This window comes from Lotus japonicus, chromosome 3, assembly GCF_012489685.1.
Source record: "Lotus japonicus ecotype B-129 chromosome 3, LjGifu_v1.2".
NCBI lineage: Eukaryota > Viridiplantae > Streptophyta > Magnoliopsida > Fabales > Fabaceae > Lotus > Lotus japonicus.
In genome coordinates, this window is record NC_080043.1 from 78,822,421 (window position 1) to 78,840,088 (window position 17,668).

At 38.0% G+C, this 17,668-nt stretch overlaps 1 protein-coding gene across 1 annotated transcript; it reads right to left on the minus strand.

Moving 5' to 3' along the window:
* Window positions 1-481: 481 nt before the first annotated feature.
* Window positions 482-1,468, minus strand: LOC130744788 (uncharacterized). Its single transcript, XM_057596942.1, has one exon. It carries the CDS (start codon window positions 1,466-1,468, stop codon window positions 482-484), a length of 987 nt encoding a protein of 328 aa, XP_057452925.1.
* Between the last annotated feature and the right edge of the window lie 16,200 nt (window positions 1,469-17,668).

Sequence of the window (17,668 nt, forward strand, 5' to 3'; positions counted from 1 at the left end):
TAAATTAGAAATCATACATCAACGACTAGTTGATCAAATGGTACATATTTGATTCCCCTTAAGCAAAGTCTCAAATTTGAGTCTTATAGATGAGAAAACCCTTATTGGAAGAGTTAATCTCACCATGATGGAAATATTCTCGGCTCAAACATGATTGCTTTCGAATGAGAACACTTATCTTTTTTTTTTTTTTGAAAATGATTCATTCAATTAAGAAGAAACAGGGGCCTCAGAGGCCAATACATCAGACTGGACTAAGCCATGAAGGTCTTGAGGGATCTCCTCAATCCAAACCAACCTACCCAAAAGAAAAGAACGCTTAGCTAAAGCATCAGCGACCTTATTGCCAGAACGGCGAACAAAACTGAAAACAAAACCATCAAAACCAGAAGACAAACGACGACAATCTGAAATCAACGAGTCGACAATAGAACAACCACCTCGGCGTTTCCACGCCTCAAAAAGAAGAAGACAATTTGTCTCAAACACAATGCGCCGAAACCCAAGCTCCATAGCCAAACCGATAGCCCAACAGAAAGAGAGCCCCTCTGCAACCAAAGAAGATGATGCTGGACCATGCGAGAAGCACGCGGACGCCAGCAACCTCGCCACGAAAATTCCGAGCTACAACACCGAAACCAGCGTCACCATTAGGAGCCATCGCCGCATCAAAATTTAACTTGAACGTGCCCGGTGGTGGACGAGACCAAGCGTGGGGTAGGTGAAGCTGTGGTACCATAGGAACCTCCAATGGTGGCAGCGGTGTGAGTGAAGATGCATGATTCAGAATCTGCTCCAAAGTGGATGCCTTGTCCTTGAAACAAAGCTCATTACGGGCACTCCAAATTGCATAGAGCAGGGTATGAAAGACTCCAAAGCTGGACTCATCTGCAACCTGCATAAAATCAGAGACAAATTCGTGCACACGGCACTCATGAGCTAGGCGAAAACCAAGGGATCTAGCAAACCAGATTGGTTGCACCGTCGGACAAAACAACAAAGCATGATGGGTCGTTTCCGGAGCTGCCAAACACCGCGGGCATATCGGGTCAGGGACCAAACCGCGCGCATAAAGGGAGGCCCTCACCGGAAGGACTTCAAGGCATGCCCTCCACCCCGTTTCACGACATCGAGGAAGTGCGTCAGCTTTCCAAAGCTTCCTCCAATCCGCACGCGGAAGAGAGGGCACCTGAGAAGAAGATGCAACCGCAGCTTCAGCACCACGATGAAGGTATTGGTACCCTGACTTTGTTGAGTAGTGACCATCTGGAGAGAAAGGCCAGTACAGAACATCGTCATGAGGAACAAGAGGCAATGGGATTGCCAAAATCGCACGCGCCAACGGCGGGCAACAAATGAAATTGATCAGCTCTCTGTTCCATGTCACCAGGTCTGGCAGCATGAGATCAGACACAAGGGAGGCTCCAAATTGTTGAGCAAGCTCCATACTATACACCAAAGTATCCATTCCTGGAATCCACTTGTCTGACTAAGCCTTAACACTTTTTCCATTGCCTATGTTCCACATCCCCCCTTTGCAAAGATCTCACCAGAACGGATGATGCTAGACCAAGCATAACTCGGGCGATAACCCCGATGAGCCACATGAATCGTGCTACGCGGAAAATAAACCGCTCTATAGACCTTCCCTAGAAGTGATTCAGGGTTCGATTTGATGCGCCACCAATTTTTGGCTACTAAAGCAGAATTAAACATTTTAAAATCTCTGAACCCAAGACCGCCATTATCCTTGGCCTTGCACAAAGCCTTCCAACTAAGACAATGCATACCCCGTTTCGTCACATCGCCACCCCAATAAAACCGGCTAATCATTCCCTCAATCTGATTGCATAAACCATCAGGGAGTAAAAAACAGGACATGACATAGGACGGAATTGCCTGTGCCACCGCTTTGACAAGTACTTCCCTACCCGCTCTAGAGAGAGACCTTTCTTTCCATCCCTTAAGCTTCTTCCAAACACGCTCCTTGACAAAATTAAAAATCTGAGTCTTCGACTTCCCAATGATGGTTGGAAGCCCCAGATATTTGTCATAGCTCTCCACCGCCTTTACATTCAACAGCTGTCTAAGCTCATGGAAACAATCATCTGGCACGTTTCGGCTACAAGAGAGCATCGATTTGTCAAGGTTAATGACCTGACCTGAAGCTTGTTCGTAACTCGCAAGAATTGCCTTAATGGACAGTGCCTCAAGCGCCGTTGCCCGGGCAAAAATAACACTGTCATCTGCAAACAACAAATGTGAGACTACAGGGGCAGTTCTAGCAACTTTTATACCATGAAGGGAAGACGCTAGTACAGCCTTGTTAATTAAAGCAGAAAACACCTCACCACAAAGAATAAAAAGATAGGGAGATAGGGGATCCCCTTGTCGCAGACCGCGATGAGGTTTAAAAGGCTCCTGAGGTGCACCGTTTAACATAATGGAAAAGTCCATAGTGGACACACATGCCATGATAAGGCTCACCCAAGTGGCAGGGAACCCCATTTGTTGTAAAACACTCGCCAAAAAAGGCCATTCAACTCTATCGTACGCTTTTGACATATCTAACTTTAAAGCCATCACGCCATTACGGCCACTTATCTTTTTCTTCATGTAGTGGAAGCATTCGAACGCCACCAAGGCATTATCCGTGATCAGGCGACCAGGAACAAAAGCAGTTTGAGATTCACAAAAAAGCTCAGGCAAAATTAGTTTAAGCCTATTCGCCAAAGTCTTGGTAATAATTTTAAAAATTACATTGCATAGACTTATGGGCCTAAATTGATTTGCATGCATAGGTTTCTTAACTTTAGGTATTAGCACAAGAAGAGTTTTATTAATAATACCTGGTGAGATATCTCCATGAAGGACCTGCAGGCAGAAATGTGAAACATCGTCGCCTATAATATGCCAAAATTTCTGATAAAACAAAGCAGGCAAACCATCACACCCCGGTGCTTTAGTTGGGTGCATTTGAAGCAGGGCCTCTTCCACCTCCTCTTTAGTAAAAGGATTGGATAAAACCTGGTAGTGATGTTGTGAGACTCTCCCTGCCACCAGCGATGTAACTGACTCAATATCAACAGGACCAATGGAAGTGAAGAGGGTCGTAAAATAACTTGCTAGAACCCGGTAAATATCCTTATCCTCCTCCACTTTGTGCCCCAAGTCATCTTTTAGCTCCTCAATCGTATTCTGTTTGCGTCGATGTGTGGCTTTTGTGTGGAAAAAATGAGTATTCCTATCACCATGACGGAGCCAGTTGGCCCGTGATCTCTGACACCAAACCACCTCCTCCTGTTCAAGGAGAACATCAAGTTTACTCTCAATTTCCGCTGTTTCATCTACAACCTGAGAACACTTATCTTAAAAAAAAAAAAAAATAGAAATCATATGCGGACTATTAAGTGGGGCTGCTCAAGGAAAAAAAAGAATTGAATAAGATTTTTTTTAAAGTGCAAATTATATTAAGCAACAACACGGTTATAATGTGCGGCCCGAGCACCATCCTGAACAAATAAGTTTTGTCAGAGCTTCTTCAATCTAAATAGATAGAAAAATGGTGTGAAAATGAAAGTTTGGTCAAATTATCTACCATGAATTATTAGAACGTTGAATAAAAAAATCCACAAAATTAAAAGATAAATCTAACTAATTCAAAAAGAAAGTTTGTATATAAGCAAAATAATTCTTTGAAATATTTTTAAAAAATAATAATTCGAAACCTGCCAATCATACGGTTAATGCTAACGCAAGCGAGCATTAATAGAAAAGATATGCATCATTACACACTATCAACGGTAAATCCCAATCAGATGCTTACTGATTAGTTAATGGTAAAAGATACTCCTCAGGAATAAAGTTAGTTAAAATTAATAAATTGCTTCACCAATCCTCAAACATCAGAATCCTTCTATGAGATTTTTCCAAATAAACAACATTAAATATATTCGACCCTCAAATTCAATGGCTCAGATTACACATCAAACCAATGTCTTGGCCTATATAAACCAAAGTTTATGGAGTTTCCATGCATCACATTCACAACACAAACCTCTTCTCTAGATTTGGGATTTTAAACCCAATTTGAGGCTCTCTGCGCTCCAATACTGAAAGGAAGTGATGGTAAACCCTAGCTGCTAGTTCATGGACACCTTTGGCTTCGCACAAATAAGCATATATGTGAAAGTCATGGGTATGCATGAATTTGGAGATGGGGGTTGCCTTGATCTTTTTGAATTGGAGTGAAGGGAGCTCCAAAATGAGGCTTCATGCTTAACTAAGATCTCACTTAGCTCCTACAAAAAAAAGATCTCACTTAGCAAACTAATGTCATCCTTTGGTAAGGACGGGTTCTAATGGATGATATATTTGTAAGTATTGACTCTTAACAGTGATCAGAGCCGACGACGCAGCATTTTTTGGAAAAAAAAGCTACTTGTCATTGATGTTTTTGTTGTATTTTTTTTAATGTTAATTAACTTAACTATTTTATATTGTGGTTAATTATTAATTAAATTAATATTCTTCATGCATGTATATTTGTTTGTCTTTTAATCAACCACATGTGGCAGAGTAATTGTTCGTCCCGAAGGAAATCGACAGGGTGAGGATAACTGCTTCCGGTGTCCTGAATAGTGAAACTGTAATTCATGTCAGGCACCACAATCTGAATTCAAAGCGATCGATGTGAAGAAATGAAGAGAGCGAGCTTGCAGAGATGAAAGGAGAAGTGGTATCTCAATATCTTAAATATTTCTGGTCAATTTGTAATAAGTTTTGAGAGTATATAATTTTAATGTAGCGGCGGAAATCAATTGAAAGTATGTTTTTCAGACGGATGATGTGTAGAAATTAAATCCAAATTGGAACATGTCATGTGAGATACATATTTTCATTCATAGCCGATTAATAAGAATTGGGATAATGTTTAATCCACACCTCTCTTTTGAGGTGGAAAGGTGGAATGGTGAGAGAGATAGGAAGAAACGAAAAAATAAGAGAGAGAAAATATGAGATGTGATAGATGGTAAGATGAGAGAGATAGAAATAAAAAGAGGTGGAAATGAAGTGTTTAAAAAATTAGGTGTGTATATATCATTACTCATTTCTTTGGCACCCTTTTAAAAATGAAGGGTTTCATACCTTTTTAGTCATGTTTTCTCCATAATAGACTTTGTAAAATTTACAAATATGACTTTTGCATGGTAAAAAATGAACTAAAGGGTATTGTGTCCTCTTATTTTCAATGGATACCATAGCAATGCCCTTAAATTGGTCCCTATTAAATTTCCTTAAAAATCTCCCCGATTCAAGCCTTTTATAGAAATAGAGTACAATATATATTTTGACCATTAACTAGTAGGAAATTATCAGGGAAATTTCGCCCTTGATTTTCTAGCTAATTAACAGTTATTTTCTAACTAATTGTGCATGATTACTTTTTCAGTTATTAGTTATCAATAACCTTTTCTTAAAAGAACGACAAAATAATCTCATGATCAAAATTAAGCTAATATTAAAATATATAACTTAGAGCTGTTGTCCTCAATCATGTTGCTATCAATATTTTAAAATTTCATTGTGAGTACAGATTTGACCGGAATTAAGTTAATTAATTAAACAAACCACTATAACTCACCATCGCATTATGTTCATTGTAATTGTTAATTTGGAGTATTTTATTAAGTTAGGGGTTTTTTTTTTGAGATTAATTTCTATGCACCGACGGTGTAAATAGGTTTTACACCATCATTCAATCACATTCCTCCATTTTGTTAGCTCACAATTAAATTTGAATTTAATAATATCTAAAATAGAAAAATGGAAGGTTGTGATTGAATGATGGTATAAAACTTTTTACACTGTTGGTGCATAGAAATTAATCTCTTTTTTTTTATAGGCCAATGTTAGTTGTTAATTGTTAGTAAATTAGTTCCTTCACCAGGATTCGAACCCTGACTCTTCGCCCTGCAAATCCCTTCATTCCCTTAGCTGACCAAGTGAGCTACCCTTCCTAGGGATGGCAGAGAAGCCCGAACCCATGGGCACCCGACCCAACCCGACCCGATTTTTTTGGGTGAAAACCCGAGTTAATGGGTTCGGGTTCGGGTTCGGGTTTTACCCGATTGCTGAAAGTGTTTTCGGGTTCGGGTTTGGGTTTGGCTAAACCCGAACCCGGTTTGTATAAGTGAAATTCCAGATATATCCTTAGGTATATATATGTTATTAGAATAGAATTAGGGTTTGAGGTCACGGCTTTCTTCTCCACTTTCAGATCACGGCTTTCTTCTCCTCTTCCAGTTCTGCTCTGTTTCCTTCTTCCGCCCACGGAGCTGCCATTCTCCTCTTCCAGTCTTGCTCCGTCTCCTTCTTCCGTCCACGGAGCTGTCGTTCTCCTCTTCCAGGCCCGCTCCGTCTCTTTCTTCCGTCCATGGAGCCACCGTCCAAGCGTCCACGGAGCCGCCGTCACCTCCGCTTCAGGTTTTCTCTCTTCCCTTCAACCGTTTCCCCTTAGCCTCTGTTTGATCTGGAACAAGGTTTGGATGAGGGGTTTGAGGTGAAATATAATGTCAATCAGGACTGCATCAACTGCCTGGGAAGGGAGGAAGGAAATTGTCACTGGAGAAGTGATGATTTTGATAAAAAAAAGTGGCTTCTTCATGCTATTATTGCTCAAGTAGAACTAATGCTGCCTATCTCTGCTCTATTCCCATTCTCAATACTGATTCTCATGACAAAAGTATGTCTTCTATCTCCTCTTCTCTATTCTTTAATTTCCCCTCTTCCCAACTAGAGCTACTATAATAATCTTACATGCATATATCATAGTCTAGTTTTATTCAAAGTCATATGTTTTCTTGAGAATTGGAGATTAGATTTCCATTTTCCAGCTGTAGGAACCCTCCATTAGGCTCCAGTTTAGGAACAATTGTAATTGGAAATTGGATGGAAAGGACCCACTTTGGGTCAACACTGATTTGGATGTTCGGAACAACTTTGATCAATTTATCAATTCACACTTTTGGAGTATGTAGTTTAGGCCTCCGATTCATTGTATATACATCAAATAGTGAAATTAAAATCTGTTCAATCATGATTAGATTAACATATATATATTCAGTTGTCTGTGGTGTGCATTCACACATGGTCTTCATTCTGCTCTCTTGTAAGTAAGTCATTAATAAATAGCTTATTCTGTTTGAACTTTGAAGGAGCATGTCAGCAAGATACTAGCATGAAATTAGGATTCAAGAAGATTAATTACAAATTTGAAAATCCATGTTTAACCATTAATGAGTATTCTCTTTGCAAATCCTAGGATAAAAAGAATGACATATTACTTAATGTAGCAAATCCAGTATGACACTTTAACCTTCAACCTAGGCTAATATTGATGCAGCATCTGATTTTGGATTGGTTGACTTAATATTGCACACCTAAAAGGTGTAAACGTTGCTGTTATAAATGGTAAAAGAAACTGCTATTCATTCTTCCTTTTTTATGGATTCTCAAATGCAGATGGACAAGACTTATGAAGTTCTTTGCAAAATATTTAGGGATGAAGCTAATGCTGTTTTGGAGAACTGAGAGCACCATTGGATTGGGTCGGGTTTCCGGGTTCAGCTGATTGTTTGAGGTTGTGTGCGGGTGTGGGTACGGGTCGGGTGAACCCGAAACCCAATGGGTTCGGGTGTGGGTTTAAGTTCACCACCCATTTCGGGTTCGGATGCGGGTGCGGGTGTGGGTTTTTGATCTCGGGTTTGGGTTTGGGTTTGGCAAAACCCGCACCCTACCCGACCCATTGTCATCCCTAACCCTTCCCCCTATTATGATACGGGTGACAACAATAGATGCACACACACAATTATCTGGCATCACGACGCTGCTATATGTTTGGAGTATTTATGATTTTATATTAAATGTCCCCACTTTTACAAGCAACATACCTCATAATTAATTTATTAATTTACAAGGATGTAGATACTTTAAATACACTCACACCTAGATAAAATACGTAGGGAAGATGAAATAGGATTATATAGAAAGATAATAAAAGTGAAAATAATATGGTAAAAAAAATAAAGTGTGAATGTATGAAAAACTTCTTTATATAGGTTTTTCTTTGTCATAATGTAAATGAGTTTAATTTTTATGTACCGATGGTGTAAAGTTTTTTTACTTCGTCAACCAATCACATTTTAAGAATGTGAGAAAATCTCTCATTTTATTTAATTTCATTAATTGACGTACTACATCCTTAAAATCTTATTGGTTGACAGTGTAAAAATTTTTACACCGTCATTCATCGCTGCATCATCTTTTTCTCAATGTAAATTAGGATTTGAAGAGGGAAAGTTGTTAGAATTTTATAAATTTCATGTGGTTTTTTTTACGAGAAATTAAAATGGATTTTGTTCACATTTTAAATTACCTTTGAATTTTTGTTCATTGTCGATATAGAATTTTTAAAATGTTAGAAAATTTATTATGCAAATTTTAGTTCATTGATAAATCATTTGTTGTTATGTACTAGGATTATCTTGAGTAAGAAAGGTACAATAAGGAAATCCTAGCAGAGCACAAATATAGACATGATGTAATAAAAAGGAAATATTCTCATTAATGATAGTAAAGTTGTCAGATATAAGGTAAAAACCTCCCTTTTATAGAGGGTGTGGTCATCATCTAGATTATTCCTATATTTGGGTCTTTACAAACAAGGCCTAAATCCCTATGCAAATAGGACAAACCCAAAAGAATCTTCCAACTAGCAGATGGGACCACCGGTGAGACGATAGACCCTAAGATCACCAATTGTCGCCTAAGACCTTTTCCATACCGATGTATTGCCCTAATCCATGAGTGTCGCGGGCGGGCATGAGATAGTTCATGGCCCGCCCAGTCCACAATCCCCCAAGATATGAGGTTCAAGACTCTTGAATCGAAATGTCTTTATCGTGTCCTTCGATGGTTCCAACGCCCATTGTTAGCACCGCCCTTGTAAGAAATTTGGTCGTTCTTCCTTCTAGGTGATATTATCGCCATTATGTAGGCACCGCTCCCTTTTGGTGGCGTGAATCATTCCCTTATATCGACGTGTTGTTGCATGCCTGGCGATCTTCAATCTGGTGTCAATCAAACGTCAATCGGATCTTTTTCACTGACACACGCATTCCCCTTTTCCCAGATTTTGTCATCATTAGCAATGAATGTAATATGTGCGTGCGTGCGTCTCGAGGAGTTGCCTTGTTTGGGGAAGGCCTTGGATCGTGGGATGCCTTTTCATCTTTCAAAAAATTTCAAAACTTTCAAATTTTTTCAAAATTCATGTCGGTTCGTACTCTTTCCCACTCGTTCTCTCTCTTCTTTCCTCAACTATAAAACCTCCTCCCTTTTCCTCTTCACTTTTACTTTCTGCAAAGTAACTGCTCTTACTCTTTTTCTGAAAAAATCATTTTCTCCCGATTTTTGATTCGATCTGTTTGCTCCGGCTGTCGCCATTGCGCGGTGTTTCTCTTTAGCCGACGCTCTCATCACCCAATCTTACGTCCCCTCCTCTGGTGAGTTCTTCACACATTTCTTTCTTGTTTTGTTGTTTTCTTTCCATTGTTCTTGAATCTGTTCATCTTCTTTCTTTAAACCCGTTTTACCCTATCATGAGACTACCCAGTATATCTTTGAATAGTGTTAGTGTGTCTTCGTTAGAACTTTCCTCCCCTTCATCAGGCGGGGAAATTTCTTCACCATCTGTCATCGTAATTCATGACTCGCCCTCGATTCTTGATGAGCCCGGCCCCGCCGGCTCTGTTGATTCTATTCTCTCTTCCAATGAAAGTTTATCCTCGCCGGAATGACGAACAAATGTGCATTTGGTTGAGGATAAGTGTTTATGGCGTTCTATCTGGGGTAGTATTGGGAGTATCAACTCCCATCGAATATCAGCTCAAGGGTTCACGAAAGTGAATCCCGCCACTTCATGCAATGATGATTTGCATCTAAACGTTCTCCCCTGTGTCTATGGTTATTTTTTTACTGATCTAAACATCAAACTTCTTTTCTCGCCTTTCATATGCCATGTGTTATCTTTTTTGAATATGGCGCCTTGTCAACTCCAGTCCAATGCCTGGGGCTTTATTAGCTGCTTTGAAATTTTGTGTGATCATCTGAGTTTCACGCCCACCTACCCTTTATTTTTCCTTTTCTATAAGTCCGTTACTACCAAACCTACTTCCATCAAGTGGGTTCCCCTTCTAGCCCGTAAAAACATGAGCCGGTTCACCGCGCTTAAGAGTCATTATAAAGTCTGGCAGAAAAAATATTTTAAAATAGTTGAATCGCCAGAAATAAAGAATTTGTTCCGAGATTTCAACAATTGCCCTCTCTTTCCTTTTTACTGGACGAAAAATCCTCGCCAGAAAATTTATGTTTCCTATGACGCTTTGGATGATTCCGAGCAAGGGGTTGCTGCTTACCTTCAATTGTTGCCGGTATTTTCTGGTCATGACTTGATTGAGGCGTCGAAAACTGGCACCTTGAATCATTTTTTTAGTAAGTTGATGATCTTGGTATGTAACTTAGAATTATCATCCATTCGCTATTTTTAACTTGTCTTTTTCTTGTGCAGCGACGATGGGTAAAGTTAAGGTTGATGCTAGCCCCTTGAAGATGAAGGAGTATCTCGCCCAATCTGCTGAGGCGGCGAAAAAGAGGGCTGCTGAGGCTGAACAGAAGAAAAGACAAGGGGGTACTTCTGACTCAGGTAATGTTAGAGACCTCAAGCGCCAAAGGACTTCGGGCGCTGCTGAAAAAGTTTCTGGTGACAAACCTTTGCACCAGGCGACTCTAAATCAATCTAGCTTGACCTCAAGGGGCAAACCGGTGGAGAAAAAGAAGGGAAATAACCATCTCCCGCCACCCCGTCAGGATCCAAATGCGTTGATTGACTGCCCACAGACTCCGTTGTTCATGCTGGCTCTAGTTCAGCCGTTGGAGGCGAGGCTGTCCCTGCATTGCTAAGTTTGTCTGATCCTCATTTTAACGGTTTAGACTTTATGAACCGGACTTTTGACAACACGCTCCACAAAGACATCGTTGGTCAAGGTCCTCCCAACATTGCCTCTATGGCTATCCATCATGCTCTTCTGGCCGCTAGTAATGTGGCGGGAATGGTCCAGTACGTGAATGTAAGACTTAGGATTTTAGAATTAAAATAAATTAATTAATTTCCACCTCACGCATAAGATTTTGTTTAAGCGTGAGAGGAACTCGACTTATGTTTGATGTTCGGATTAGTATAATGAGAAAGAAATTTCAGGAAATGACTAAGAATAGTTCTATAGTCGCTATATGTTATAACACGAGTCTTATTCACTTCCGCCTTAGGGCAAAAACGTTAGTAAATAGCTAATCTGCTCTTAAAGCACTGTAGAAACGATATTCAAAAATATTCAGAGGAATATAAGAATTTCTCTTATTCCTTTCCCTGACGAGTGTTTCGACACGAAACCCTGGAATGTACGAATGATCGATTTCGTTTCTCGGAAGTTTGCCGAAACTTAATCCCTGATAGCTCAAGAACCTTAAAGTAAACTGTTGATGAAGACTTTTTCTATTCGAAGCTTCAAACGAAGATTCCACACGCGTACACCAATTTCTTTCGATGTTTCCAATCTTTCTTCAGAAGGAAGTTTTCTCTTCCGACATCGATTGCAAAAAGTAACTTTTCGGGTTAAATCGATTAACACTGTTAGTGAATCGTTTGCTTAAATTCCAAGAAGCCCGTTTCGAGTTTTGAAATTCTGTCGCCGGATTCTATCTTATAATTCAACGAGGAATCCACATGAAAAAATCGGAATCGCGAAATTTTCATTTTCCCGCGTTTTCCATCTCCTATAAATAGGAGAAAAACTAAAAAATCCTCACCATTCACCCATGGTGGCCGCGAGCTCAAGGGAGGAGAGGGAGAGGAAGATTTTCGCCGTTTCTTGCCTGATCGTCGCACTGACAGTTGCTATATGTAGGCCTCGAGATACTGATGTTTTTCCTTACCTCTGATCGTAAATTCTGTCGCTTTTCTCTATGTCTTTCTGTGCTCAAAGTTTTGAGCTTTTTGTAAAACTGTCAAAATAACTTGATTTCTCTGTCTAAACTTATTCCCTGCATGCCCAAGAACATGAATATCCAGTTGTTTTCCGCTGAATCTCGCCGAATCTCCGCAGAGATCAAATTCTGTAGAAATACCCATTTTTATGCTGAGGTTCCGCTTTTTGAATCAAAAACTCTCGGCTGAGCTTAGCGTCAGTAGGATTAGTTGTCATAAACGTCGTGGGCATCGACCCCATCCAATTTATTTTTCGAAAATACCCCTGTTCTAGTTTTCGATCCGATATTTTTCTGAGAGTTTCCTTGGCCTAGATATCGCCTAAGAATACCTAGGAATTGATTTAGATCGAAGAAAATGTTCGGAAACCCTATTTTCTAAAGTGGCCGAAACCTGTTTGTTAGGGTACTGTGTCCAAAAATAATTTTTGGGTCTGTATGACCTAAGCCATTGCGTAGCTCTTTCAATTGTCGAAATTTTGGCGTTGGTTTCGTGTCATTCCGAGTTTTGTAGCTCGAGTTATGCGCATTTTAGCGAAAACATGTCTTATTGTCCATTCGTGCCTAAATGTCGAACTCTAGAGCTTCAAAAGGTTCTTTTCGGGTTTTGATAGTGTTATTAGTGTATTGTTTCTTAGCGACTAAGCAATGATACTTTGCTTAAGGTTTGGAGCGAGTTGAGCTGAGGAAAGAGACTTTGGAGCAATTGGTGAGGTTTCACAACTAAGGAGGACGCCTGGGGAACTTGCTGGGTTCAGGAGCTTTATTTTGGATTGGACTGAGATGTTGAGCTTGGATGGAGAAATTGGCTAAGGTAAGGGTAACTCAGTTTTAGCGTGTCTTTGAGTCTTGCATGTATTTATCGCACTGCCTGCGTTTGAGATGAAGATGTTTATATTGATTGACATTGGATTATGATTATTGTGCTGAACTGGGAAAATGTTTTCTGAAGGCTTCGGCCGAGTGAACTTATTGAGACGTGTGTCTCCGTTTTCTGAGAGGCTTCGGCCGTTTACTGGTTTCTGTCATTGAACTGAGTTGGTATGTAATTGAATTGATTTATGTTGGTTGATAATATGAATAACATGTGGTTATCCTGATTTGATTATTGAATTTGAGATTGTTGTTTGAGTGACCACTGAGTTGGATGAGATGTTTTGATTTGCTTGAAGTGGCAGTGGAGTGGATATTTTCACATGACTGTCCCGTCCTTCGAGGCGTTATCAAGTGGTAGTGGAGTGGATATTTTCACATGACTATCCCGTCCTTCGAGGCGTTGATGACAGTGGAGTGTATATTTTCACAGGACTGTCCCGTCTTGCGAGACGTTATCAAGTGGCAGTGGAGTGGATGTTTTCACATGACTGTCCCGTCCTTTGTGGCGTTAAGTGGCGGTGTGGTGGTGATTAATCCAACCCAACTGAATTTTTTTTGTTCCGATCCAAGAATTCAAACAAAAATTTGGACCGGATCATAGTTTATTTTTGTTGTTCATTTTTTAATTTCATTGATTAAAAAAAAACAGAGAAGTTCACAAATAAATATATATAGAAAATTTAAATTTATTGGGATTTGATCGTAACCAATTGCAATTAAGTCCATAATTTTGTTGCATATTTGGAAATTTTGCACAAACTTTATTCTTGAGCATTTTTTTCATTAAAATTTATAGAAAAGCCACTACAAGAAAACGTTTGATTCAATTCATAAAACTTTTGGGTTGAATATGCTTTTATTATTATTTTTATTTTAGTCTATTAAAATTTTAGAAAATTAATGTTATTTTAGTCTTCCAAAAGGGGGACTAAAACCGCATGCATTTGCAATTCGTAAGGATTAATAATGAGTAAATTATTTCCTTTCAAAAAAAAAATAATGAGTAAATTATTATTTTTTGGTTAAATAGAGCAAGTAATACTTTAATGTATTCATTTTAATGTATTTATATATATACAAAAAAAAAAAATACACGCTTTCATATTTTGGCCTCCTCAAATCGAAAGTTTGGCTCCGCAACTGAGTGTGATGAATTTTGAAAATTTTCACATTAATAGAGATATGATTAAAATGATTTTTATTAAGGGTAGAACACCCCTCACTCACTCCTAAGCTAATTATTAGAGTAGAATTTGATCTAACTCAAATTGTTTTGTATTTAGTTAAATTATTACCAATTTAATATATGAAGGATGATTTATTAATTATAAATTATTTTTTTCAATAATTCCTTCTCCCCTGAATTGAATTTCCACCGACCGGCCACTACCGAGAAACGTTCTAAAGTTCTATTCAAAAAAAAAAAGAGAAAGGTTCTAAAGTTGGAACAAGTAATTATATTCGAAGCTAATAGAGTTTCGTATTTGAGAGTCGTGACTGTTATTGAAAAGAAAAATGAAATTTGCTTGTGACCTAAAGTTGTGCATGTACTAATGAATGTATTAGAGGTTTTGGTGCACGCACTAATTTTGGATAGATACTACTCAACAAATTCGATTATTTCAATTAATAAATTAATTGATGATCAATTGATTTAATGCATGTTTGGTTTTCAGTTAAGAAGTCTCTTTGAAGCATTGGAATTCGAGATCACGATTTCCAATGCACATTCAGCAAAAAAATGCACTTGTTGGGTTTAGTGAATGTGCTTTCACATTCACCCACAGGCTTTTAGTGTCTGTTTGATTTTCAGTTTGAAAGTATTTTCACTCAACAGATGTCCAAAACCTCTTTCACGTTTGAGACATTAGAATGTGTAATCTCGAATTCCAATATCCTGACCGGACTTCCAGAGTGAAAATCAATCTTACATATTAATTGTCGAGAAAACGAAAAGATACAAATATAATTAATTTTGTTAACTTCTCTAAGTAGTACTCCTAATAGAGCAAGGCTAGAAAAGTAGTATTTGTTTTCGTATTTTAGAATTTAAAATAAAATTTATTTGTCCTCATTTTATTCTTCTCACGACGACATTATTTTAATAAAAAATATCAATTAATGCTCTCTTAAAATTTCAAATGATAATATATTCAAATGTTTTCCATTTCTCTTTATCCTCATCCTCACCCCATTTATAGCATACAATCAGTAGGGCATGCATCTATCAATTTGTAACCAAGACCAAGCTTGTTGATGAGTCTCTTTGCCTCATAATCAGATGCAAGGAATTTTCACATGTTCAAAAGTATCATGCAACAACTTAATGATCATTAAAATTCTTTCGTCACTAATTCCACGCAAATACTTAATGTGATATAATCTCACTAAGAAAGATAACTTTGAGTACTTACTACTCCCATCATACAACGGTTCTCCCTCCATCTTTGAGAAACTCATGAATTTCTCTAACATCACGAACTGCTCGATGATGTAATTGCCATATACCTCCTTCACATCTTCCTCTATGTCCACTAGGTGATGAGGAGACTTCGTTATCAGTACACATTTTAGAAAATCTAAATGTGTCATTTATCATATTGTGCATCGATCTCCATTTACCTAACTCGTCATACAATCTTCACCCACCAAACTCTCTTCAATTGTTGACAGAAGAACAACAGACTCATTCAATAATGTCTCCCAATGATGATACCAAAAAATGTGTAGGAATGTGAAAATGGTTTACACAATAAGTCATTAAACACTTCTTGTTGAGGCTTCCACTTCCTAAAACCGCATTTATTGCATGGGAACAATATTGTACCAACACTAGCTGTGTTCAAAGGCAAAGTCTAAATACCTATTTAAACATGCTTGATACTCTGGTGTATTGCGCGACATTTTAATCCATTATTTATCCATCACTAAAAACATGAAAAGCGACAACCTTTACTCAAACAATTCAATAAGGAAGAAGATAAAAATAATAAAAACCCATCCACCAACACAAGTATAGAAGAAAAAGAAGATTAAAAATAAAACTAAAATCAGAATTGAAAACAAACATTATTAGGCATTGAAATTTAAATCAGCAGCACTCCAACAAGATCACTTCAAGATTAAGGTCTGCTAGATTTGGAGAAGCATCACTTCTGTGTACACACATTCACACACGCATGCATGTCACATAAATTAAAGTCTAAACCATCTCCAAAAGTCTAAATCTTCATAATAAAAAAAAAGGCCAAGACAAGACACAATCAGAATTAGAACTGAAGATCAGCAAGTTGTACATCTAATTCCAGTTAAGCCAAGTTTTTTTTTTAAGTAAGTATCCAGTTAAGCCAAGTAAGTTGAGATATACAACACATAAGCAAATTGTTTTATTTTTTTCATACCACTTGATTTTTTGGTGCATATGATTCTTACCCTTTTTGCACGGATTGAACATTTTGAGCAAAAACAGGATGTAAATGAGATTGTTTATGCTGCTAACATAAATTTATACATGGAAAAGGCATAAAGTAAGTAGCATCAGAGCACTTTTTAGACCTTAACTAAAGAATGTTAATAACTGATTCTCTTTCTTTGTGTATGTGATTCCAAATTCACAAACCACTCCAAGATTCAAATTATCAATTTGAGATCTGGCTCCACCTGAGGTAGTAAACTATCAAGTAACAAAGAAGTATCATGGTGAAATGCTGGATTTTTCTTCACAAGTATAGCTGTAAAGCACCGACTAGACCACGGGATCTAGTTTGGTAGCAAACTAATCCTTTTAAGGAAGCAAATGGTGATTAGCTTAGCAATCATAGATATCTGTTGCAATCACTAAATGTTTGAGGTCTTCCTATAGTATTATAACAATGCTTTATTTATCAATAATGTTACATTCCTTATAAAGAGATCATGATTTTGATTTCTCACTACTACTGTTTTTTTTTATGAACCTCACTACTACTGTTTGCCTTGTTTCTAGCTATAGCATGAAAAAAGTAAATATATCTCACAAGGAATGTGAACCCCTTTTTAATTTCACCCAAAGCTTACTCGAATTCTACAACATATTCCAAACTGCCTTGCCAAGAATCACAATGTTCTTAATATGCATGTCTTTAACGCCAAGACCTCACTTCTTCTTCTCCATAGTAATTTTATTCCAGCTCACAGGATCCTCTCTTCCCAACATGCTTAGAACAAATGAAATATAATTTCGCATAACTTGGTTCATTGGGTTTAATAATTTGTTGGGGAGTCAGAAAGCTTGCATGATATCATTAAATAATTTGATTCATCCGATTTACATAGACACTAATAATTAGTCATTGTATAATCATTAAATAAACTTTTAATTTAATTAAAATAAAATTCTTGTATATGTGTGACATTAAATCACTGAAACACAGTAGTTGTAACCCGCGATTCCAGTGGTAATTGGATTACTGGTAGCTCTTACAGCAGTGAGATTGGTTACGCGTTCCTAGCAGAACTTCTAACGACTGAACCTGAGTTGCAACATGTATGAAATTTGGGTTATAAGGAGGTTCTTTGCTCCTTAGATTGCAGAAATGTTGTTCATGCGCTTACAACCGATGTAGATCGATATCAGTACTTTCTGGGAACACGACTCTATTCTTCGTTTTGTGCTCATGTTTGGTTGGGATTGGAGATATGATTGACA